The sequence below is a fragment of the Gymnogyps californianus genome, chromosome 2 (assembly GCF_018139145.2).
Source record: "Gymnogyps californianus isolate 813 chromosome 2, ASM1813914v2, whole genome shotgun sequence".
Taxonomy (NCBI): domain Eukaryota; kingdom Metazoa; phylum Chordata; class Aves; order Accipitriformes; family Cathartidae; genus Gymnogyps; species Gymnogyps californianus.
In genome coordinates, this window is record NC_059472.1 from 129,211,767 (window position 1) to 129,236,183 (window position 24,417).

Here is a 24,417-nt window from a genome sequence, read left to right on the forward strand (position 1 = left end):
GTTCAATTGCTCCTGCTACAGACGGGCAGTGGGCTTATTAACAAGGGTGTACTTAAAGTTTTCCAGTGTGGGTTGCTAAATTTCTGTACCTGAATACAAAAATGCAACAGAATCAATATGATGATTTATACCTGCTGAGCCATTTAGCTTTTCTGTGGGTATTTAACTTTCTGACACCCACATTTTAAACATAAATTCTGTCTGTTCTTTCACTGAAAGAAAATATACAGTAACAGAAGCCACCAAAAATGGAGGCAGTATAAAATCAAAACTACTCTAAAAGTGTTTCCCAGCAGTTCAGAAAGATCGCAAGTCAGATACCAAAAATATCCTGAGACTGGCTTCAACAAATAATTTTGAACTTCACCTTCTGATTTCTAAATTTTTGGGATTCAAATTTCCAAGATTTCCTCTGTATCAATGAAAACAGAAGTGAAAATTCTTACATAAACAAGAAAACCCGAAGCCCTGGCATTGCAATGAAAATGTCAAACAGCACAAGGCTGAAAATACTGCTGTGGGAGCTGGTGACACTACTGCTGTTTCTTCTCTCTGTCTACCATAGCAGGGTCCCCAGAACGACAAGGGCTACTATCAGTAGTGATAACAAAACATTCAACATGTGACAACCTACACGTATCACAATTTAATCTCACTCTGTTCTAAGAACGCTAAGCCATTTCTCCTACCCAGTTACCTGTGTAGAAGCTACTGATCGTTCTGAAATGCCTTTTAGCATCCATACAAAATTACGGTCAGCCCAAGATAGGAGAATAGGGAGAAACTAACATTTCTTGCAATGTCACCTTCCAGCCACGCAGAGAAGTCCAACTCAAGTATTGCTATAATTCTGAGTTCTCTTTTAATTAAAAGGCTACAAGTGTAATATTAATTGACAGATGGAATTTACTATGTAGCTACTGCATACACTACAGATGGGGCACTGATTTTGCCGGGCAATATTACCTTGTGATTAGAATGGTAAATTAACCTATTAGCTCTCTGCAGCTAGGCTGCTTCTAGTACCTGGGCTTGATCATTTACAGCTGGTACCTCTGTGACACGCTGCAATTTCCATACCTTTATATGGAAAATTATACAGATGAAAAACAGACAGCAAGAACAAGAAAAATATATTTAAATGCTTTCCTTTCCATTCAGACAACATGTACAACACGCGACATTACGAAGAAACCTGCAAAACAGAACTCACCACCTAAATACATTAAAAGTGGTGACCTACGAGATCTCAAGTAAAGCATTCGAGAAGATTAGCACATATGAATATATGCAGTACATGCCCCTGTACCTGTCCAGATGAAATACATGGAGCAATGCCAACCTAGTATTTATGTTTTCTTTACATCTTCCCCACCTTTCATAGCTCCCACTTATCCTAGTATTTATGTTTTCTTTACATCTTCCCCACCTTTCATAGCTCCCACTTACCCTTTCTGTATTTGTTGGCTACAAAAGAGTAGCAACACTTCGAGATACCATAGCTACGCAATCCCACATTTTCCACTATCTGAAAATTAAGTCAAATAAACCACACAAAGACACAGCATTTTTTCTACATAATTGCCTCTCACTTCTTTATGAAAGCAGACTGGTGTGAGATGTGATTCATTATTAAAACACTATAAATCAGTTTCCTTTATTTTGGCTGGAACAAAGCATTTTCAAAAATTTCAGCTGCACTTTGCTCAGCCCTTAGCACAGTCTGTATGATGGCCAGTCATCAACAAGATTACCAAGCCTGCATTCTCTCTCGCTCCAGTATGTTTTACCTACCAGTAATAAATATTATGATTTAGTATCTCCTGACCTAGGGACTTCATGACAAAGTACTAAATATCATCTTACTCACAGCTCGCATAAAATCTTAATAAACACATTCCTACATATTTCGTAATTGGCACTACGCATGATTCTGTTCTTTCAGTGTTACGCTTGCACATCTAGGGGTCTGAATGAAAAGTTGAGAAATTACCTTAATTTTTACAATAAATAATTAGCAAGCATGCACACACATTTATGCATACACAACTTACATGCGCACATTCTCTCATGCTATATTTGGTAAGACCAAATCAAAATACCATAAATCATCATTATCTTCAGCCAAGCTGTTTTACATACTTTTTTTTTTCTCCTTCCAAAGAACAGTAGTGCTAAATGTCATAGGAGCAAAATCAACTCCCACACAACTTCAGATAAGCACTGTAGCTCTCTGAATTTCTTGGGAAGGTTGAAGAAAACAGCTCAACAAGGTTTGCACTCTGACAACTGCATGAAGGATGGAAAAAAACCATCCCCCCAAGGAAAACTATCAGCTGATGTTTTTCTTAACCTTGGAAATTCTACCTCTGTAAATTATGCATTTATCACAGTGTTATATCATGAGGAATTGCTTTTCTGAGTTTTTTATTACAAGAGTAGAAAATAAGGTCAGAATAACAAACTTGGTAAAAACTGACATATGTTTATCTACAGCAGAAATCCTATTTTTTTTCTTTTTCTCACTAAATAAGAGTGAGGTAATCATTAAGATTAATCTACATGCCAGTCTAGCATTCAGCATTATTTCAAGTTTCACATTTCTCTCACCAATATGTAAGCATATTCCTTTCTTCTCCTGCTCTCCTAGTTTTCAGTATGCCAATAAGGCAAATAAACTCCTGGTGCTACTTTACTGGCTTTCATCATCTGATCCATTGTGATTTTTGGGGTTAATTTCTACGCTAAGACTTTAATAATAACAATTCTAAAGAGAATAGAAGTATTTTCTTAAACTCCACAAACATATGAATCATTAAACAAACATCTTCTCTGAATAAGGCACAACCCAGCAGGGCTGCTACACATCCACACTTCAATATTAACATTTTAATAGGTGATGACTGATCATAACATTAGGAATTCAAATGTACAGACAAAGGCTGCACAGCAGTGAGCAGCCTCCACTGCACGTAAAAAGCGAACATGGTTTATCAAAGCAAAATTCACTCTTGATCCTCTCTTGGGAGATTAAGCAGAGAAAATTTTTAATCAGTCTCCGTGGTGGTATCTACTCCAGGCAATATGACAAACCAAAACTAACCAGAATACCTCATATGCCAAACTAAAAGGCAAAAGGGGTAAAAGAAATAGAGGGGGAACAAAAAGTAGTTTTTCAGGAGCAGAAAGCTTTAAAAAAACCCCAAAAATAACACCCTCCCCCCAAAAAACAACAAAAACCTATGAAAAAACACCTTACGTGACACACATATGTCTATAAAATTGAAAGAGCTTTAGAACAAACATCCTAATGCCTCCTTTCTAAGTTTCCTTTATTAGGGTGAAGGGGAAAAGGGAAAGAGAAAAGATCTGAATTCTGTAAGCCAGTGCCAGAAAATATATCGGGGCACAGTTTTATTCTGCCTACTCATCCCTCTCATCTTTATCTATGACCCCCAGAAAGCAGGCATTTGAAGACATGCTCAATTAATCCAATTAGCTATATTTACATTTTGACTCAGTCACCTACATCTGCTACTGCAGATACCCTACCATTCCCTCCCAAAAAATCCACTTCGTTTCCTTTTAAGTACGCTCTAACAGCCAGTAGCTTTTCAGCTGTTGGGCACAGGTGGCTGGCTCCTAGCATGTCTTAAATACCATCTCCAAATCACTTTAGTATTGCCTTGCAATAACTTTTGTGAGCAGAATTCAGTATGAGTACTTACAGAATATCTGCAAGTCCAAAATCTTTGAAAACAGTAGGAAAGAACCTAACTTTCTTCTGCCTTAAGAGGGAGTTAACAGTACAAAAAAGACAGTGCCAACAGTGCTTAGGATTTCAATGAAGTAAGGACTGCAAAATCATTTGGGACCATGGCTCATAATATTCACTAAGAAAATGCGCAGAAAAAAAGATAATGTGTTGACTACTTCTGCTAAAAATCTCTTAGTAATGAAAGCAAGAGGAAAGTACAGCTATTATCCATATAATGAGAAAAGCAAGACAAGTCTATGGTACCCATGCAATGGCATCATGCAAAACGACAGGATTCTAAAACCTCAACCTATGCACAGATGTTTCCCTTTTAACATAAATCAAGTAAGTTGAACTAGTGGCTCGCCCACATATCAATAGCGAAATTAAAACCTAACTTTTAATTGCTAACATGTAGATGTTACTCTGGTTTAATTATATCTGTATAATAAAAATCACAGTGCTGTTTACTTTGGAATGTTTCCAGGCATTGGCCAAATAAAACTTATTTGTTTTGAAGGTTTTCTTTAAAGCTACGTGCCTGTTAGAATTTTTTCTTCTTCCATTCTCCAACTGTAGATTTAGCAGCTGTAACAACAGCTGGGCAGTTTAGAAGCTGTAAAAGATAGATGCCAATTTCTAGAAAATAGCTTCCTAGTAAAAGAAAACAGGGTCTGTAGCAAGTTTTCATGGATTCTCCAGTTATAAGATTTTACTCTGCAACTTGGCACCAACTGGAGAGCTGACTTTTACACTGCGCTTCTGCTGAACTCACCAGGCAGACTACAGATCCTCTCAAAGTTAGCCCTCTCTCAATTCAGTTTTGACTGGGAAAAATCCTTTTGCTGTTACAGAAAAAACAATGTTCTGCCACGTTATTTTACTAATTCTTTATGTTGGCTCATGTGCTCTTTTTAGTGTCAACACTTATTAAAAGGAAGGCTTTAATATCAGACATTAATTAGAAATATGTTTAGTTCGTATCATACCACCAAGATAAAATTGACCCTAAATTCTGTATGTCTTACGCACAGAAGATCACAATTGAAATAGAATAACTAAAATATGAAAATACAGTATAAGCCTTCTTGTATCAAAATCCTATCATAGTAATGGTTTTAGTCATCAGAAAAGGAGGGGAAACAAAAAAACCCAAACTTGTTCATACTGGTCCTTAGGGGTCCTCTTAGCTTTCTCAAGTCATTTACAATTGGCATATGTTAGAAGAGTCTAAAAATGTCTCTAGATACTTAACTGAGCTAAATTTATTAGGATAAGAACACTTGCAGCTTCTGTTGACTTTAATTGCAGTTGTGAGCATTAAGTTGCTCACAAAATTCAGCCCACTTATTTCAGTATCTAACTATAGGTTGTGTACCAACCCAGAAGAGCTGCTAATTGAAAACACTGCTCATGGTGCCCAAAGTTAAAACAGAATGATAAAAGGAATCAAGCCCTGCTTATTTCATGTGCTGTCTTTATCTTCCTCCTCTTCATCTCCACAGTTCATGGAGAGTTTTACAAAATGGTTCAGCCTGCAAAGTAGCAGAGAGAAACATGCAAGGAAACTTCCTTCTGAAAGAAGATAACATAAGAACATTATCAAACAAAATCAACAGACCTTCATGGGAGCAAAACAGGCAGAGATGCCAGAGAATGCAAGGGAGAAATAAAGTTCTCCAAAAAAAAAAAAAAAATAATTGGAAGTACATTTGAAGTACCACATACTGTTTTGCTACAGGGACCAACATACACTGCAAATAAGTACAGCAGTGATAGAAAAATATATGAAAAAAAGTCAGGAGAGATTTTTTGTCTTGAACACAATCATGCCAGGTTTCACTATTTCAGAAACGGTCTAAGAATTTCAGTGGAGAAACAGGCTATGAACAAATGATTGCAGAACACAAGGAATGACTTAAACATGTTTTACCATAGGTACAATAATTGATTGTGAAGGTATGAAAATGTAATACCCTGAAACTCCACTCAGAGCATCCTCTTATTGCAAACATGCTGGCAGGGCACATGTTCTACTTCATGACACACAGAGTAACGATCTGTTACAAGCGGTAATTGTTCCTGCACATGTATAAAAGCATATTGTGCTGTATCCCTAGGAAGACAGCATGTGCTAGAAAGAGCAACACCTACAGCTGAACACCATGAGTCTTAGTAGAAGCTGTAAGAAAGGGGATGAAGAAATTAACACTTACCACCCACACATTACCAATACAAAAATGAGTTCCCTGTGGCTGGAGAAGTATTCACAAACGCTAAATTCTCACCACATGCACTCTAATGCAATTGTCTCCAAACTTTTTGATCCCACACCCCTAGCAGTAAAAAAATTTTTGAGCATGCACCCCAATATACATATATTTATTTATTTATAAATTATACACATGTACGACTGAAGTTCTAATATTTCCTTCCCAAACCCCAATGGATTCATCTCACACACCCCACTTTGGAGACCACTGCTCTAACAAACAGAAGAACAAAAGCCAGCAAAACAAGCATATGCCCCAGATATTTGCTATGAATATCCATGCCAAAATTCTGGGGGCTCTGAGCTGGCTACTATAGCTAAGCTTTTGCTAATAGAGATGAAAAGTCAATCTTACCAGAGGCGGTGGTGGAGGGGGCCCTCCAGAAGGCGGTGGAGGAGGTGGAGGAGGTGGTGGTGGTGGTGGCGGTGGCACAGGCATCCGTTAAGATTTCTAGCTTCACGCAGTTATGAAAAATATAGCCAAAGTCTATGTCCTTGAAGGGAAGGAAGGGAGGAGAAAGAAAGGTGGGAAAAATAAAAAAAAAAAAAAAAAAAAAAGAAGAAGAGGAAGGTGTTTATACACTGTAAGCTGAAGATCAGCCAAATTTCTAGCTCTCAGCAGACTGAAGAATTTTATACTGCACTGCTTTCAAAACTACAGTACGAACAGCCTCATTATATTTATCTGATGACAACATTCATCTAAAGAGCAAGCTCACAGATCTGGACAAGTGCCATGAATACCAAACACATAGATGCCAGCCTGTCCAGCTTTAACTATTACGCCTTGCCTTAATCTAGCCCATAGCCCTGAAATGCAATTCTGCACAGAACAAATCACAGTCAACCACATGTAGACACTCCTGCTGGGACAAAAACTCCGTTGACGTTAAGCTAGAGGTTTGCTGCTCTAAGGACAAAGTAGGAACTTTGTAAGGTTCACTGGACTTGCTCCAATGTTAAAAAGAAAGAAAAAAGAAAAAAAAAAAGAAAAAATATGACTGAATAATAAATGAAGAAATAATTTTACAAATTAAAGCTTCTATTACCAAATGACAGCATATAAGGACCAGACATTTCAAGTATTAGTCACATGTGGTTTTTCTGCCATTTTTAAATGTTAACTTTTCACAATTCTTCAGTAATACACTGATGAAAAAGATACATATCTTACAACAAAAGCTATATGTTTGGTTTTTTTTTTTTTAATCTCCTGTAGAATGACAGCGCATCACTCACTGATTTTCATTTCTAACCCAGCCCCTGGCATGACTGCATCCCCTCTCAGTATGAAGTCATCTGTAAAGTTAACAAGTGACCCCTGTATTTCATCCGTAAAATTGCAAATGAAAGTACTAGGCAGTGCCAAAGAGAGCCCTCTGCAAGCCATACTTGATAACTTCTTTTATTTTGATAGTGACTCTTGGATAAATGCTCTGAACATGGTTTTACATCTAGTTTTATGTCCATCATGTCCTGACTGTGTTCTGAGACTCTTCACAATGTCATGTGAAACAGTGTCAAAAGCCCTACAATAATGCAAAATATGACATCCACTCTTTCCTTCCTTTCTGTAAGGCTTTATCTTAGCAGGAAATGACATTGATTTGAAACATTCGCTCCTTATACATCTCTGAAGATGATAATTTGTTTTCCTGTCTCCTCCAAGCATTTAGAAACATTTTACTCATTTTGATGTTTTCCTAGAAATTGATGTTAAGTTGAAAGGACCACAATTCCCAGGCCCTATTCCCCTCATCCCTCCCTTCTTTTTTAAAAGCAGGCACTTTATGCTTTTCCAGCTGTCTGAAACCTTTTGGTCAAGTAATTTAAGAATCACCTGTGTAAGCAGGAGGCACGAGACAGTTAAATCTGGAGAACTTCAGGAGGGAAGACAAGACAGAAATGAGGCAATTTGCAATCTTTAGGGGAATACTTGGCTGTTTTGTTAGAGAGGGATAGATTAGAAGAGGCAATGAAGTTAAAACGTACATGCAGCCTTGTCCACTTCCTACTCAGTGTATGTGAACAATATCCAGACAATATCTGAGTATTTTCCTTCTGCTCTATCTTGTAAAATACTTTATGGGAGATCAATCAAAAATTAAATATGCAGAGCCTCTGCAACACTTGCTTTCTCCCTTGAGAGATTGCGATGCAAAGGACTAGCATATCAAAGCCCTCTGGATCTGTAACAGAATTGGTTACAATCACTTTAATAATGGCTTAATGAAGCTTTCCAAGAAAGCCGGCATCGCAGCATCTCCACCATTCCACCCTCATTGTTGCCCTATGCAAAAAGCTATCATCAGAAGATATCTCTTTTCCTCAATTAAGTCATTCAAAAACACGGACATAAGGAGAATGAGTCTTCCCTGCTAATAATATGTTTTGGGTTAGTATCTTCCTACCCTGCAATAGAAGCCTTTTGTCTTCATTAAGGATTTAGATTGGGAAATATGCTCTTAGTCAAATTAGAAAAAAAATACAACCCACGCTTTTGTGGCAGACCATGTGCATGGCAGCAGGAGGTAAAGCACACTGGAGGCGAGCAGCAGTGGGAGAAAGGAAATGGGAATCGGCTCTTGGTATTTAGAAGTCACAATCTGAAATGCAATCAGATGACTTTTCCAGCTGCCTCTCTCACCAGTCCCTGCCCCAGCACCCATTCCTCCAAGTGACGCAGCCTAAGTTCCAGGACCAGAATCTGTGTGGCCATCTACAACCCAAAATTCAGTGCAGAGGAACTGTTCACTTCACCATGTATCCCACTCCCCTATCCTAAATCCTCTTGTCCAGTGACAGAGCAGATGAATGCATTTCGGAAGGCTATAACCGACAACCCTTGAATGAAATATTGGAGATGCCCTATAGCTTTCCTCCCATGCTGTTTCAAATTCTCTACAAACGAACTATCTTTCAGAAAATTCTGCGTATGTGCCTTCCTTTGACTCTTATCACAAATTCAGAGGCTCGATGTCCTGACCTTGGTGTGCTTTTGTGCACACAAATTCATACTTTTTTATACCAGTACTATTACAGCGTGAAGGTGATCACATCTAATAACTACACAATGAAGAACCATTTTCCATATATGGGTTCTATCTGTTCAAGCGGGCTTTGGAAGAAGTACTGTCATTCACACAAGCAGACACTGATAGCAAAGAAGGATTGTGTGTAGATAAAGGTAGGCATCTTCAAACTAACTTACAATCAAAAAAAATGGCTCTTAAAGTTTAGTCATAACTGCACGATCTACACATTTTAATATGTAGGACTGGCTATGAGAACCTCTTTGGTATTATTGCACCTATCTCACATGTTTTGTATTTAAAGAAAATTATGGAGAAGACTGCAACACTTTCAATATATCAACACACATTATTTGGAGGCCTCTATTCCTTGCTTAAAGGCTGTGTTTCATTTGCCTCTCCCCCCCCCCGCCCCCCCCCCCGCCTTAAGTTGCTAGTTAAAATATGGCTGGCAATTTCAGACAATAGCTTCAGAACATGCTGTGGTTATGGATTTGCTCATTATAAGCTAAATAAATTCTGAGTTTAAAACAAAAAAGGAGTATCACGTTGATCAGTTCTAGTGTCCGTTAAAAGCCAGACAAGAGGGAAATGCCACGAAGGGTCCTTAAGGTACATGCGTCCTTTCTCCTCTCCTCTAAATATACATATTGATAATTGGAAGAGAGGGGTCTGAACTATCCTTGAGGGACAGAAATAAAAAGATTCGGTTTAAAAAGTTGGCAATAGGTGGAGGGGAGAAGCCTGTGTGTTTAGCCTCAGTTTTCTCAGGCAAAAAGTAATGTAAATCTTCCCTTGACTTCCACATCACAGAACAGAATCAGGCCCAACAATTGCAGAATTTATTGCAAAAAAAGGAAAATCCCAAACCCTGCCTTTTCTAGTCCACCTCCCTACCAAAGCAAGGTTGTACATTTTTTTTAGTGCTTTCTGAAGTCTAATTTTAGGTGTCCCAAATAATGTGGCTTGTATTATCTCCCTTGGGAAGCTCTTTCACAGTCAAATAACTCTCATAGTTCAGATTGCCTGACACACAGCCTAATTTCTCCTTTTCTTAGTTTGATCCCATTTGCACTCCACTGCAGATGACTCTACCTTGTACCAAGTAAAATAGTTTCTCCTACCCCTCAGCATCGGCTTTGTGAAATAGAAGAATTATAATTCAGAAGTACATTTACAAGGACGAGTTATACTTTTTGAGCTGTTTTACTTCTCACAAATCATCCCATCAGTCAGTGAACATTATTACTGTTCTCTGATCTCAAAACAATTGGTCTCTTTTTGTTCTCTTGGTAAGGGTAATTCTAAAACTGGTAATTTCAGGTGTCACAGATTGTTCCTTGCTGCTTCTCACAGTGCTTGCTTGAACAGCAGCTGGGTTTAAGAACCACAGTGCAGTCCTCAATGTAGAACTCAAGCTCCAAATTTTTGAAGGCCCAAATAAAGTCTTCACCCAGACTTTCATTTTGAAGTATCAGACAAGACAGAGTAGGTGCAGATCTTTCTTCTTCATGGACTGCTCTCTTAGTCCTGTGCTGGATTCAGCTGTGAGAAACTCAATACCTTTGCCTAAGCTTTTATGTAGATTTGGTCTCACCTTGCCCAGCTACCAGATGGTACACAAGCTCTGATCCAAGTGCTTCCCAAAGGTCTCCTTCTAAAGTGGCCCTGCCACAGTGCTGGGCTCACACTAAGACAAAGCCTTGCAGGGAGCACAGAGCCACACTAAGAAACAACGCAGTTTCTGGACAGCAGCTGACACATCTCCTGCCACACTGACACTCAGCAGAACCACCACAGGTCTGTCTGCAAAGGCTATGCTAAAATACCTTCACCCGTCATGGAAAGGGAAGGCATGAAACAGCTGTACCTTCAATTTAGAACAACGTCCAGAAGAGGAAAAGACAGAGGAAAAAAATCACAATTATTTAAATGCACATAATATGTATTTATACACAAAAATATTTCTTAACTAGTAGCATTTTTTTTTTAATGGCTATAGTCCTTAGGGCTTTCGGTGGTATAGTCATTAATATGAAACAACATGATTGGAATTGAAAATGCAACCCTTTTAATCAATTTGGAGAAAGGACTGCAAAATAACTGATTCCTTATTACTAGATTTGCAATCACTGCAACTGTGCACTCCAAGGTAGGTAATTCAGCTTTGGGGAAATTTACAGATTTTTTTTCTTCAAAGTGAAGGCTGGGGTAGATATTTCAAAGGTGTGCAGGAAAGCTTATCTAAAATACTTGTCTTATTTTCTTGATTAAAAACTGAAGAAAAAAGTAGACCACAAACTGTGTTTTTAACTTTTAATCAGCTTTTATATTATCAAATATGATTTCCCCATTAACTATACTGTTCTGAGTTATAAGTTTTAAGTCCTTGTATTTTAACAGAAAACTAAAAGAATTTCAAAATTACACAGGAGAAACAGCATCAATAAGCATCTGCTCAACTTTCATGATCTGAAAAGCAGACAATGAGCCTAATCGTGCCCCCATTTGCTCCTGTCAAACATCACTGAAGAACAGCTGAAATCACTGCTACAAACACACCACAGATCTTTTAAAGACAGTACAACACATGTAGAGGCAGAGAAGAGAAAAAACATAGAAGAGTAGATGTGTGTTACATAGATCAGTTTTTCTGCTGTCACTATCACACAACTGGAAATGACTTGGAAAAAGTTTCTGTTTGGAATGAACCAGTTTTTAATTATAACAGAATCAAACCATGTAATTTTTAAGCATCAGATGCTACACTTCTTCCTACTGTTTAGCGTGTGAATGACTTCTTGTGTTTAAAGAACAGAACAAGGAAGAACCAAGGCAGAGCCGCTGAATATCCTCACAGTCTCTTTCTCCTCTGCAAAAATAACCCCGTCCACAAAAAATTTGATAGTCTCTGCTGTATTTGAGAGATTTAAGAGCAGTGCAGAAGTGTCAAACTGTTACAACCTTCTTTTACAGAAGAAAGGCAAACACTCATACACATACCCATCTTACTACATATATTTTAAGACATTCACAGGTACATTCCTACAGCTGACTAAGAAAACTCTAGCCTTTCATCATTTCCTAACAGACGGTACCTGGATTGTATACAACTTAAAGAGAGAAATTTCTGCTCTCAGTCACCATTTACATCACTGCAACTAAAGGCAAAATCTGGCTTTTTCAATTCCATTGAAATGTACAAACCTTGAGGGCTCTTCTTCCATTTAATATCTGATGAAACACTCTTAAGCAGCACTCGTCTACACAGGGTCTGTGGGATTGCCTCACAGCACATAACAGTATCCTGCATTTAAGCCAAGGAACATAAGTTCTCCTCAGCTTGGACTATTTCCACAAGGCTTGATACAGCTAAGGGCTGCATCCCCTTTCTGCCTGAAAAAACAGCATGACTCTTATTCTGTCAGGAGCCTGATAACACTGCAACAAACTGGCCAGGGCTGACCTAGCACAGATTACAGGAATTTGAAGACGTCTTGCTTCCATGTGTACTGTGGGCAGATCTCTGCTGGGTTCCCTACAGTGCTGAGGTTAGAAATTAAAGTGCTATGTCTTGACAAACCTCCCTTCAGAGGCAAAGCTGCACAGATGACTTCACATCCCTATACATGACTATTTCAGGGTGTAGCTTCCTCTGCTCCATGGGGATCCACCATAGAAGACTAATTGCTGTAAGGGAGCAGAATAAGAGAATTTATCATCCTCTTTTAAATAAGGACTAAGAGAAAAGAACGACACATAAGAAGAAGAAATATATTATGCCTACTGTAGTGTTAACCTGAAGTTAAAGAGTCCAAAGACAAATGAGGTACATTAGAAGCAATTAGGACTTGCCCAAAGACGTAACTTTGCAAAGGAAACAATTTATACAAAGGGTTTCCTTGAAATATACTGTATCATCTACACAAAGACAAACATGGCCTGTTTCACTGCCAGATATATAAGCAATGGCAAATTCGATATACAGTCATTAGCAAAGTTAATCATTGGCCTAAGCTAAATAAAGTGCAGCTCAGTGGAAGTTCAAGGTCACTGCCACATTCTGAAAATGACTGTTTACTTTTATACTCCTCAAGAGTTTCAGTGTGAACAGCACTCGAGCTCTTAGTAGAGGCAATCTGATGTTCCAAGTTAACGCAAGTTTTGCAGTCTCTGCAGAGAAGTAAATTGTATGTTTTCACATATATTATTATTAATTATTTCTTTATAGTTATTCATACATTTATTAACTATCATTCATATAATATAAAGAGAGCTATTTGAAAAATATACCTGTACACAGAATGGTTTCCATCAAAGAAATTCCGAAAGTTGTTTAATCAATTCCCCTAACAGAAGAAAGTTTTGCTTTCCAATTAAGTAGCTAGCATCAAAACAGAAAACCCAAGCAAGGCAGTATTCAGCATCTTGCTTTTTTATATTTGCTATACACAGCTCAACAAATGTCTGTTTTCAAATGCCAGTCAAGTGAAAAGAATTTGCAAACGTGGGTATCAGAAGACTACAGGACTTTCAAAATCCATGTCTCAAATAATTCTAAAATTTTCACTTTCAAGCACATGATGTTTCATCAGAGATCCTATTTTTGCAGCTTTCCATCTTGAAAATGTAAATTTATAGAAACGTGTACGCGTGCCACGTCAGGCTGATATCTACCAGCTTAAGAAACACAGTCTAACACTGGCAATGCAAGGAAAATAAATCTGGCAATCCAACATGAGCCATGCTTCCCTACAATACAGTATCAGCATCATGCCCCAGCACGGGTTGTGGTCGCTGTATGCTGTAAGGAGAATTGTCTTTCATAAGGGATGTAAAATGTCATGATCTGGTCACCTGCAGGAATAAGTTGCCAGGGAAATCCTCACCTCAAAGAAAGAACAGGAAGCTTTGATCCTGGTTTTCAGTGAAGTTGTGATTACTTAATTTCCCTTACAAATCCATTTCCAATGGTAAAAATGCTAGCCCTAATGTCCTGACAAATTAAACTACAGCTTCTGAACAGACTTATACATTCCTACTTTCATGCTCTTATCTGTCAATCCTGTTGAAACTGCTGCTCCATTTCAATAACTTAGTTGATAACTTCATCTTAGATGTTCTTTACACCAGCGTAAAGCTTCCATACTTACAAGTAAAAGGTATATAAAACCTTATGTTATTAAGGAAGCCTCGCTGCACTACCATAATATTGCATTTTTAGTATTTTAACTAATTCATTGTTCTGAAAAAATAAAACGTGAAGTGTTCTTATTGCCCCTTAAGTGTCATAGCTGATATACTTATAAAAGTTCCTATGTGAATGAAAGTGTAAATATGCTTTCTTGTACAGAAAATTGTTAGCTGTTTTTAAAGGCAATGGACAAAATATCTAGCCCAAACTTACATCCATTTACTCAGGACAATGATTTCACTTTGTATAATGAACAACAAATCGCAAAGACATTTTCAACTGCAACAAAAAAAAAATCCCTGACAAAAGATGTTTTGATTTGTAGGCTTAGTTCTGAATTGCTAGTAAAACAAAGTTCTCAGAAGAAACCATTTGAGTTCTATTAAATTGAAGATTCAGCCCTTTGACTTATTAAAGGACTTCAGTTGCAATTCTTCGTGAAAGTCATTATATTCAGAGAGGACAATGTGACTGACACCTACCCGTACACACGGAATAAGCAATGAACACTAGGAATCCAAAAACAGTCAACTAACTTTGCTGCCTGCTGAAGAAGGAAAGCAATTCTAGGGATTAACTGGCAATAGATTTTTTTGAAGTTGTGTCTATCACAGACACAAAGAGGCAAAGTGGTTTTCTACAATTTTCATTCTTTGAACAAGTAGATCAGAATCAGCTGCCAGAATCAGCTCCCAAGAATACCTCCAGTGCAGCCAGTATCTGCTACCACCAGACCAAGCAGGGGAAAGATGAGGACTCACTCATTTCTACCAACTCTGGTGTCAAGTTTTATGCTGGTTCTGGACTCCAGCTTTCACTTTTACCAGTCTGGATCTGGCCCTTCTCTTTCTTTACTTCCCTCTGTGAAATTTCTCTTCTTTTCTAGTGGTTTACCAATCTCTCCATTCCCCCTCTCCACTTTCTTCTTTGTCTTTGCTCTTTCACCATTCACCTCACCTGTTGCCTGCTGCTGACGCAAGGCAAGACAAACGGAGCCAATTCATTTAAAAGGTAGAGTTGTCTGCCCTGGGGAAAGAAACGCTGCACATGGTGCAAAAGTAAATAACTCTGCATGATGATACTAGAGGTTCAGCACAGGTTGCTAGTACTGAGCAAAACAAAGGAAATGCAGAACTAGGCTGATTCGGCTCTGAAAAAAAGGAAATGTGATTCTAGGAGGTACCAGGAGATATATCCTGACTAGAGCTCGTAAGTATTAGTGCCAACATACAAAGCCTCACATGACAGACTGGATACAAGACTAAAATTTTGGAGAAAAACAACCAGGTAAAACAGTCTGAGCAGAGGAAAGTAGCAAAGCAATCACAATATACGCATTCTGCAGCTATGCTGGCCCTTGCAGCTCCTGGTACAACTTCTTCAGAGCAAGCTCAAGTATCCCAATATGGCACTGCATCATTTATCCTACTGTTAAGTCAATGTAAACTCATGATCACTTGATCCAAGAATATTTTGTACAATCGGCTTTTGCATAATTTCCTTGCTACTTAGTAATTTCAAGGCTAAAAAAGGCTTTCATTCTGCATTAAATGCCCTGTTGGGCCCCACATCTGTCACTCACACAGCACAATACAGAGATAGTCTCCACTCCCTCTCTCAATTTACTAATTTAGGGACTAATCCATCTCTTATTAATTTTTATGCTAAATTTTCCTTTGTTTTCAGTAGAAGTGAGGTCAGTTCTTTAAGGTTTAATTCTGAAAATACTCAAGCAAATACAAGCTGCAGTAACACAAGTAACATCACTAACGTGTGTTAAGCTGTTTGCACTTGCACCACTGATCAACTGAAGCAACTTTTTGTTCAAATCCTAGGCAGAATTTGACAGATATTTTTGCAGTGATTCACGCATCCCCAAGAGGAGCAAATATTCCCTCTGAAAATAAGTTGCTAAAAAACCGCTCTGTTTTCCTGATATGTAAGCCTGGCTTGCCTTTTCTGCGCCTCACGATTTTCTTTATGTGTCTACTCAACTAACACAGCAGATCTATAGATATTGTACAGATATAGTGTTATTTCTTTTCTTCTTTAGCAGACTGACTTGAACAAAAGCCCAAAACCTGCCAGGACTATTTTATATGCAGTTAGTAGTGCTGGTGCATGTACATTTTTCACTACACAAAACTATGCCAGTTAGGAAAGCAATAACATAATACCTTTCAAACAAGTGGATACGAAGGAGGAACAAAAGATCCCAAGACCTCCCTTGCTATCCAGTACCATATTCTGCTGTCCTCTTTTTTCCTTTTTTGTTACTTATAATGAAGAGAGTAAAACATGATATAGCAACTAGAAAAAGTTAAATGGTACAGCAGTCATTTACAGACCTGTGTATAGCTCGTGAAAGGGACCAACACAAAGGCGTTACTATCTCTAAACCCGTTCATTCACTTTGTTCATCTAGAAGGAAGCATTTTACCCCTATCTTATGAATCAAGCAGAAGCACTGTAATTTCTAGCCAACGCTTTAATTTATCAAGGCAGACACTGCAGTTGCCAACAGTGTAAACGAAGGATATAGCATATCCATTACATAGAAGCTGCAGAGCAGACACAGGAGGTAGTTTTCTTAGACATTTGTAAGAGCAGTGTCAAAATTGAGCAAGTGCTTTCATGCTGAATTTTCTATTCTTATGTTTAGTGAACTTTATCTTGCAGGGACCTTTGGTCCAGTTTTCCTCTGCTTTTCACTTTGTATTATCACTTATACTGTAGCTATAGTACAGCTGTTACATTGCTCTCCTCTGCCTGGGCTGGCTACAAAATGATACCATTCTCATCACAGACGGTTATATATCTATGTGTAACAGTGGTGAAAGATGACACAAGGTCAATGCAAAGAAGAATCAGGCTCCCCATGCATGATCTTATTTGAAAGAGATATTTCTGGTAGTCTAAAGGAAATCCATTTCAGCTGTTGTTTGAATTACCAAGGCATGAAAACACACTTTTCACACCTCATGAAAATTCTTTAGTTGTTTCACATACTTTCAAAGCAATCCAAAGGCAGCTTTACAGCTGTCATGTATGTAATACTGAATGAGTCCACTCGACAATACTCAGAAGTCAAATTAAGGCTGGCATATTCAAAAGAATATAATTTTGTCTAAAAATACACTCTTTTTCTCTCCAATTTGGAAGCCCCAAGGACTTTTTTTCTCTTTGCAAATATAGCACTGTTTACATCACTGTTCATCCTGGCTACAAAGCCACTCGACAACCCTGATGCAGAATGACCACAGATGAAAAAGCAACCGTGAAGTCCCATTAAGGTTTTGCTACCTGTCCTGGTTTCAGCTGGGATAGAGTTAATTTTCATCTTAGTAGCTGGTACAGTGCTGTGTTTTGGATTTAGCATGAGAATAATGTTGATAACACACTGATGTTTTAGCTGTTGCCAAGTAGCGCTTATCTTAAGTTAAGGATTTTTCAGTTTCCCATGCTCTGCCAGCAAGCAGGTGTGCAAGAAGCTGGGAGGGAGCATAGCCAGGGCAGCTGACCTGAACTAGCCAAAGGGATATTCCATACCATAGAACGTCATGCTCACTATATAAACTGTGGGGGAGTTGGCCAGGAGGGGCGGATCGCTGCTCAGGCATTGGTCAGCGTGTGGTGAGCAACTCCATTGTGCATCACTGGTTTTTTTTCCTTGAGTTTTATTTCTTTTTTTTCCTTTTTTTTTTCCTTGTTTTGGTTATATTCCTTTTCATTACAATTATTATTATAATATTTCATTATTATTATTGTATTATATTTTACTTTAGTTATTAAACCGTTCTTATCTCAACCCACAAGTTTTACCTTTTTTCCCCGATCCTCCTCCCCATCTGGCTGGGATGGGGGGAGCAGTGAGCGAGCAGCCGCATGGTGCTTAGCTGCTGGCTGGGGTTAAACCACGACACTAATATAAGCCAACTTTCAGAAAGCTTTGGTCTGTCAAAGAGGGTAACTACTTTGTGTAAGAGCACAGACTAATTGAGGAAGATCTATAAGAATGGCGGTAAAGGCATTCCAGAAAGCTATACCTCAAAACTGCATAGCAGTCAGTAGTAACTCAGTGTAAGGTGAGTACTGAAGACTTTTAGATAAAAGAATTTACTGGATATTAGAGTTGATTATTATGTTTATTTAGATATTAATTTTACGTATGCTCTGAAGAAGCTAGAAATCTTTATTCTGGCACAACAGAGCCTAGTCTCATTTTCCCAAAGCAATCATCTGCTTCAACTTTTCATCTGTGATCTCATTTATTAGACCTTAAAATGAATGGCATAAAATACCCACATAATAATGCAGCAGACACTCATACACATCCAGGATCAGTAACTTATGGAAGTCAAAGGTAAGAGAGCTGAACTGAGCTAGTCCAGTCTCACCTCCTTTTGATAACTGAAGAGAACTTGTCCCAGTCACTGAGCACAGACAAGAAAAGCTTCCACAGAAGCAGATGCTTCTGAAAAATCATGTAGTTCTTATAGGTGAGTTATGACTGACAAACATACAAAGAAATTGGAGGCCAATTCTTTCACTGCTCTGCTTCTCTTTGGAGCTACAATATTTTTAAATATTAATATTAAACTATTTAATATTTAATATAAGTTAATATTTATTTTAGACATAATATAAAATAGTAAATCATGTTATTCAACTTTGAAGCTTTTAATATCTCTCTCAAAATGTGCAAATATTTTTCTATTTGTTATGACTAAGATATTGTTTTCAGTTCAAGGTCTTCTTTTCAGAGGACAATGAATTTCCCAAAATACTGACCTCATCAACCAATAAAATTATTCTTTTTAAGTATAAAGAGCATCTATTAGGATCTACGCTATGTTCTGTTACGACATTCAACAAACACTGCTGACTTTTATGGTGTGATTACTGAGATGTGACACTGCTATGTTTTGATTTACTGTTTAAAAAAAAAAATTATCTAAATACTTTCTGCAAATACAGACTTAGTAGTCATTATGCACACAATCCTAGCATGGCCCTTCCTGATGTACTGCAGTAACAGAAACTGAGGTGTTACAGGATCTTTATTTATATTTCCTTTTGGAGGTGCCGATGGAGAGAGAGAAAAAGGAGGGAGTTGTTTTGTATTATACTCTATGATTTGATAAATACAGTCTTATGTTGCTCTTTCCAGTGCAGTACAATCACAGAATCAGAATCTCAAGTGCATCTCAATCATTTTCAGGAACAGATCCAAACCAGCAATGACTTGAGCACTGCAGCTAATGAATTAAGCTTTGCATCTGCCCCTAAGCAAGCAAAGTCTGTATGCAAAGCTGATCAAACTATTTATACAACCCTGTCTTCACAGAATGTATATCCTTGATTTTTTTTTTTAAATCAAGTTTCGTACTTATATTGCAAGCTGGTACAGGCACCTGCACTTTTGTGCAATTTCGTATGCCACTTAGCCTACTGGAGCCCCAATCTTAATAAGATGTTGTAGATAACACTTAAAAATGTTTAGTAACAACATCACTGTAACATCAAGAGGGGTTGCATGTTGGTTGCTAAGCCCCATTCCTTGACCAGGATCTTCTACAGGAAAAGAATCAACTCCCACAAAATTTCTTTCTGGTTATGAGTCTAACCCACAATTTGCCATCATCACCTACAGCAAAACATCCGAAGCATTCTATCAGTGAAACAAAACACACTTACGCAATCCTCTTTAAGGGTCCCACACTGAGCTGCTTCTAGGTTACCTTGTACATGGAAGCTAGTAACTGACAGCAAAGCAGACTCAATCTTTCCACCTCACGTTGGGCAACGTCTCTTACGAGCTGTGGGTGGCAGCAGTGTCTGCACCGCCTGCACATTCCAGCCGGGACACTGTTTTGGGTCACAGGTCCCTGCGGTGAACGGGAACCATCCTCACACACACATACCTAACAAGTGTCCCAGCTCGGACTGCCACCACGGAATAAAGTTGTATTCATTTCCTTGATCATCTTCCCTGTGGCTTGTCTTGCCATACAAAGGATGCGAACTGAAGACTTTAAAAATGACTATACAAATGCTCACACATTGTTAAATAAACAGGAGTTTGTGCTGGATATACGGATGGAGAAACTGAAAATACTGAATGTATCAGGAAGCAGTTCGACAATTTTATTCATGCAGCATGCACAATAATAGGTATTGCTGTCATCACAATTTCAGCAATATTTTACTGTCTGAATCAGCAGAAGCACTTGCAAATTTTAGCCCATAAATCCAGACTGTCCCAAGACTGTTCTGTGTTGAAATCAAACTTTATCTTATATCTCAGTGTCTTCTCTTCTAAATCAGATTTATTTTGCTACCTTTCAGAAATCTCCCTTAGTAATATTCCACTTTCAGTAACAAATGAAAAAAAGGCATGCTGGCCTAATGTGTCCTTCCTATTCTTAGAACTCCTGAACTTCGCAAGTGACACAAACACACCCTTCCTCCACTCCTCCCTGCACGGGCAGAGACACGGGCTGTCTCTCACACAGCCTACCGCTGCTACGCCTTTGCAAACTCCAAGCATATCCTAAGAATAGTAACAAAAAACCCTCTTGCTACTCTCTACCAACACATTCCCTGTTACTCTGTGTTAGCGCAAACAGGCTGATGCGTAAGTGGCAAGATTTTAGTCTCATTTTTACCCATGCTAATTATTATTAAACCTTTAAGAGCTTCTTTCCAACACTTCTCCAGCATCCCCCCTGCAATAGGTACATAAACATTTACTACACTGTAGCTTTTACAAGTACTCAACCCCCCTTTTCTCAGCTGACCTATTCCAGCACATCTATTTCAAGGGCAAAAACTAGGAAAAAAGTTCTTCCTATCCACCGCCGCCTGAAAACAGCCCGTTTTCCTTTACTTGGAAAAACAGGAGAGCAGCACTACACAAAACCTGTACCCAACACGCAGCCACGCTTCCTCCACGGCTGTGAGTAACCACATCCCAAAGGCTTGGGTATTCCCGTCACCTCCGTGCCCGCCCTGGCCCGGCGGCGGGACGCTGACCGGGGCCCGGCCCTGCCCGGAGGGGCGGCGGAACCCCCCGCGGGGCGGGGGCGCGGCGATGCCCGGCCGCTGCTGCGGGGCCGGTTAACGAGCCGCGGCAGCAAGTTTGTCCGCCGAGTTGTCTCGGCCCCCGCGGCGCGGGTGGGAGCTCCGGCCTTCGGGCCGCCTCGCCCACCGCGGCCCCCCGCCCCTGCGGCGAGGGCAGGCGGCCGCCTCGCCCCCTACCCGGGCGCCTCCGGCTGACTGGGGCGGCGAAGCGGGTCGGAGGCACCGGGCACCCCCCCAACCCCAGCAGCCGCCGCGCTGCGCCCCCTCCGCGCCCACCTGCTCGGCGGCCGGTGCCGGTGTCGGTGCCTTTGGGGCCGGGGCGGCGCGCTCCTCCCCGGGCAGAGGGCGCCAGGTACGGCGGGCGGGCGGGCGGGCGGCCGCCCGCCTCCCCTCAGTGGAGGTGGGAGTTGGCTGGGAGGCGGGGGGAAGGAGCAGGGGGAGAGATCTTAAGATCTTGAGGGGAAAAAAGCCCGTCCCAGTCCTCAGAGGGGAATAAAAATATATGTAGGGTTTTTTTTAAAGTAGTAATTTAACACACGCCGCCCCGAGCGGGACACGAACTGGAAGGGGGGCAGCGCGGGGGGCAGGTGAGCGCCGGCTGGATCCGGCCGGTTCTGGCGCCACGGCCCCACAGCGCTGGCTGGTGCCGCCACCGCCCGATACCGGCCCCGGGCGGCAGAGCTGCCCTTGGCCCCGGGCCTGGCGCCTGCCTGCGCGGGGCTGTTCCGCAGGGAGGAGGCCCTGAACGGGCGTTCACCCGTGGGTCCCGTTTTCCCTCCCCACCCTTGAAGCGCGGCAGCTTTCGCGTGAGGGTGACGTCCAGCTGCAGCCTGGCGCACCCTCCCACAAGCAGGTGCCTTGGCGGAGCCGGTTATTTCTAAAAGCCCATGTGGAAGCCAAAATGCTGCCCCATGGCACGGAGAAAAGATGCCACTGCCCTGTCCCCCTGCCAAAAGCCGTCCACCTGCTGAACCGCTTCTGCCCAGCAGCCTTGTGAGGGCCTGCACTTGGAGCCGGCTGGGTGCCCTCGTTTCTTGTGCCCCAGATTGTGCACTAGAAGCATCTGCCAAAAAAAAAAAAAACCAACTTGTTTTCTTCTGGATTGTTTTCAAGGCAGTTTGCAGATGGAAACGTTACGGCCTTGCCCTAGTGAGCCTTCCTTGTTTCTGTCAGGGTGAGGGAGTTGCGGCCGAGCGGCCTCCCAGCCAGCTGGAGGAATGAGGCACCCCCGTTTTGTCATGCAGCGAACGCCTCAGGAATGAGGATGCCGCTGAATAACTTAAAAATTGTAGTGTGGGTTCTTGTCTGCCTGGTGGCCTTCGGACGGTGCTTTGGAGGTGGCTGAGAGGCAGGCCCATCTTCTCCGGATTTCTCTGGAAAACCTGTTTCGTTGTAGAAATGTAAAATCGTGTTTTTCATTGCCCTGCTTGATTATAAAGCAAAGCAGTCCAGAGAAATCAATGTTGCTTGGATCCAGACGATGGCAATATCAGCCTCTGAGACTGGTGGAAAGTCACCGATGGGCTGTGGCACCTCTGCTCATCAGGGCAGGGGCACAAAAATCCGTGCTCTAGTCCTGTCTGTCCTGTCTGTCCAGAGGTGTGAGTTTGAGTTGTTATTCTGAAAATATCCGCCTGATTGCTTGTCAGACTAAATAATTCTCGTCCTAAGTATCTGCCCCAGTTGCTTCCACAGCGATCAGGGAGCTCTAAACCCATTTCCAGCTGGTCACTAATTTGAACTTCAAAGCACAAAACAAAGCCAAGAGTACCATAGGTAGTGCCTCAGAAAAATAAAAATGTAAGCATTAACTTTAAAAAATATATATAATGCCACACTTGAAAATAGCTTTCATTATTCATGCAAATTAATCTCAGCTGAGATTTGATTTTAGATTGCTAATGCTGAAATGGACTTCGTCCACCTTTTGGTTTCCATCAAAAAGGAACTTCAGAGGAGCAAGCCGCAAGAGTGCAGGAAAAAATGGTTTCGTCCTGTTCCTATGACTTTTCTTTCACTTACTTTCTTTCACTTCCCAACGAGGTCCACATAATGACAGCAGAATTTGTGCAGTGCAACAGTGACCATTTCCACCTATGCAGCTGGACTGACCTGGTCTGAAGTTTATGCACTGGTCTAGTCTGAAACAATCAACTTTACCCGCGGTACATAGTTTGCATACATTTAATACACTGAAGTATGTAATACTTGCCTCTTGGCTAGTGGTAGCTGGTTACAGAAACCTGTTGTGCATTAGATTTCATTAAAAGAGTCCTACAGGGCTGCATGCCTAGGAATTATAAAAGTCTCCTCTTTTCTGTTTTGTCTTTGAGAGGCATAGGTGAAAAGGAAGGAAGTGCTCCCTTTCCAATGCTGAATCGGAATGAAGGCACTTCTGGAGCACACGGTGGTAGTGGAAGAGGCCAAAGACTTCTGTACAAACTGCAAGGAGCTTTGTGAAGGCTAGTGCGCTGAAACCCCCTTTTTTTCTGTTTCCCCACATGAAATCCTCATCCTCCTCCTCCTCACAGCTGCATCCAAGATCACAGAAAGGGCAACGCAGCAGGGACAAAACTGACCCAAAATTATTATAGAGGGCGTGCCTTTCCTGGGTTTTATTATCTACCAATTTGAGATTATTCGAAGTGTTTCAAATACAGAAAACTTGCCTCAAACATATTTGTAGCTAACACTGATATGTTTTACAAAACATAGCCATAAATACAAGTTTGTTTTCCATACAGTCCATCTGCATAACTGTTAAAAAATTACATTGTATACTGAAATTATATTTTTACTCTTGACAAATAGATTTTAACATGGATCAAACAATATATCCATTTCTCCAGAAAAGGAGAACCTCTGCATCTGTCCTAGACTCAGGCTACTGGTGCGACATTCTTTGCGGTTCCTTGGTACCATCTTTCAAGCAACTGCAAGGCTTATTTTGGGTTTCACCACAGATTGGGAACATGTCTCTCGGGTCAATCTGGGGAGTACTTTCTGAGTGGCTGTGCTGAGCAACATAACAGCCCCAGTTTGTCATCTTTTTATTCCAGCACAGACAGCTGCTATACCT

At 40.4% G+C, this 24,417-nt stretch overlaps 1 protein-coding gene across 1 annotated transcript in view; it reads right to left on the reverse strand.

Annotated features, from left to right (window-relative positions):
• The window catches only part of WIPF3 (WAS/WASL interacting protein family member 3), a 37,043-nt gene extending 15,382 nt beyond the window's left edge, over positions 1-21,661 (reverse strand). Inside the window, exons 1-2 of the mRNA XM_050891163.1 lie at positions 21,615-21,661; positions 6,385-6,523 (exon numbers count right to left, since the gene is read on the reverse strand). Coding sequence (XP_050747120.1) covers positions 6,385-6,468 — 84 coding nt within the window. The 5' untranslated portion in view covers positions 6,469-6,523; positions 21,615-21,661. The remainder of the gene's footprint in view (positions 1-6,384; positions 6,524-21,614) is intronic.
• Between the last annotated feature and the right edge of the window lie 2,756 nt (positions 21,662-24,417).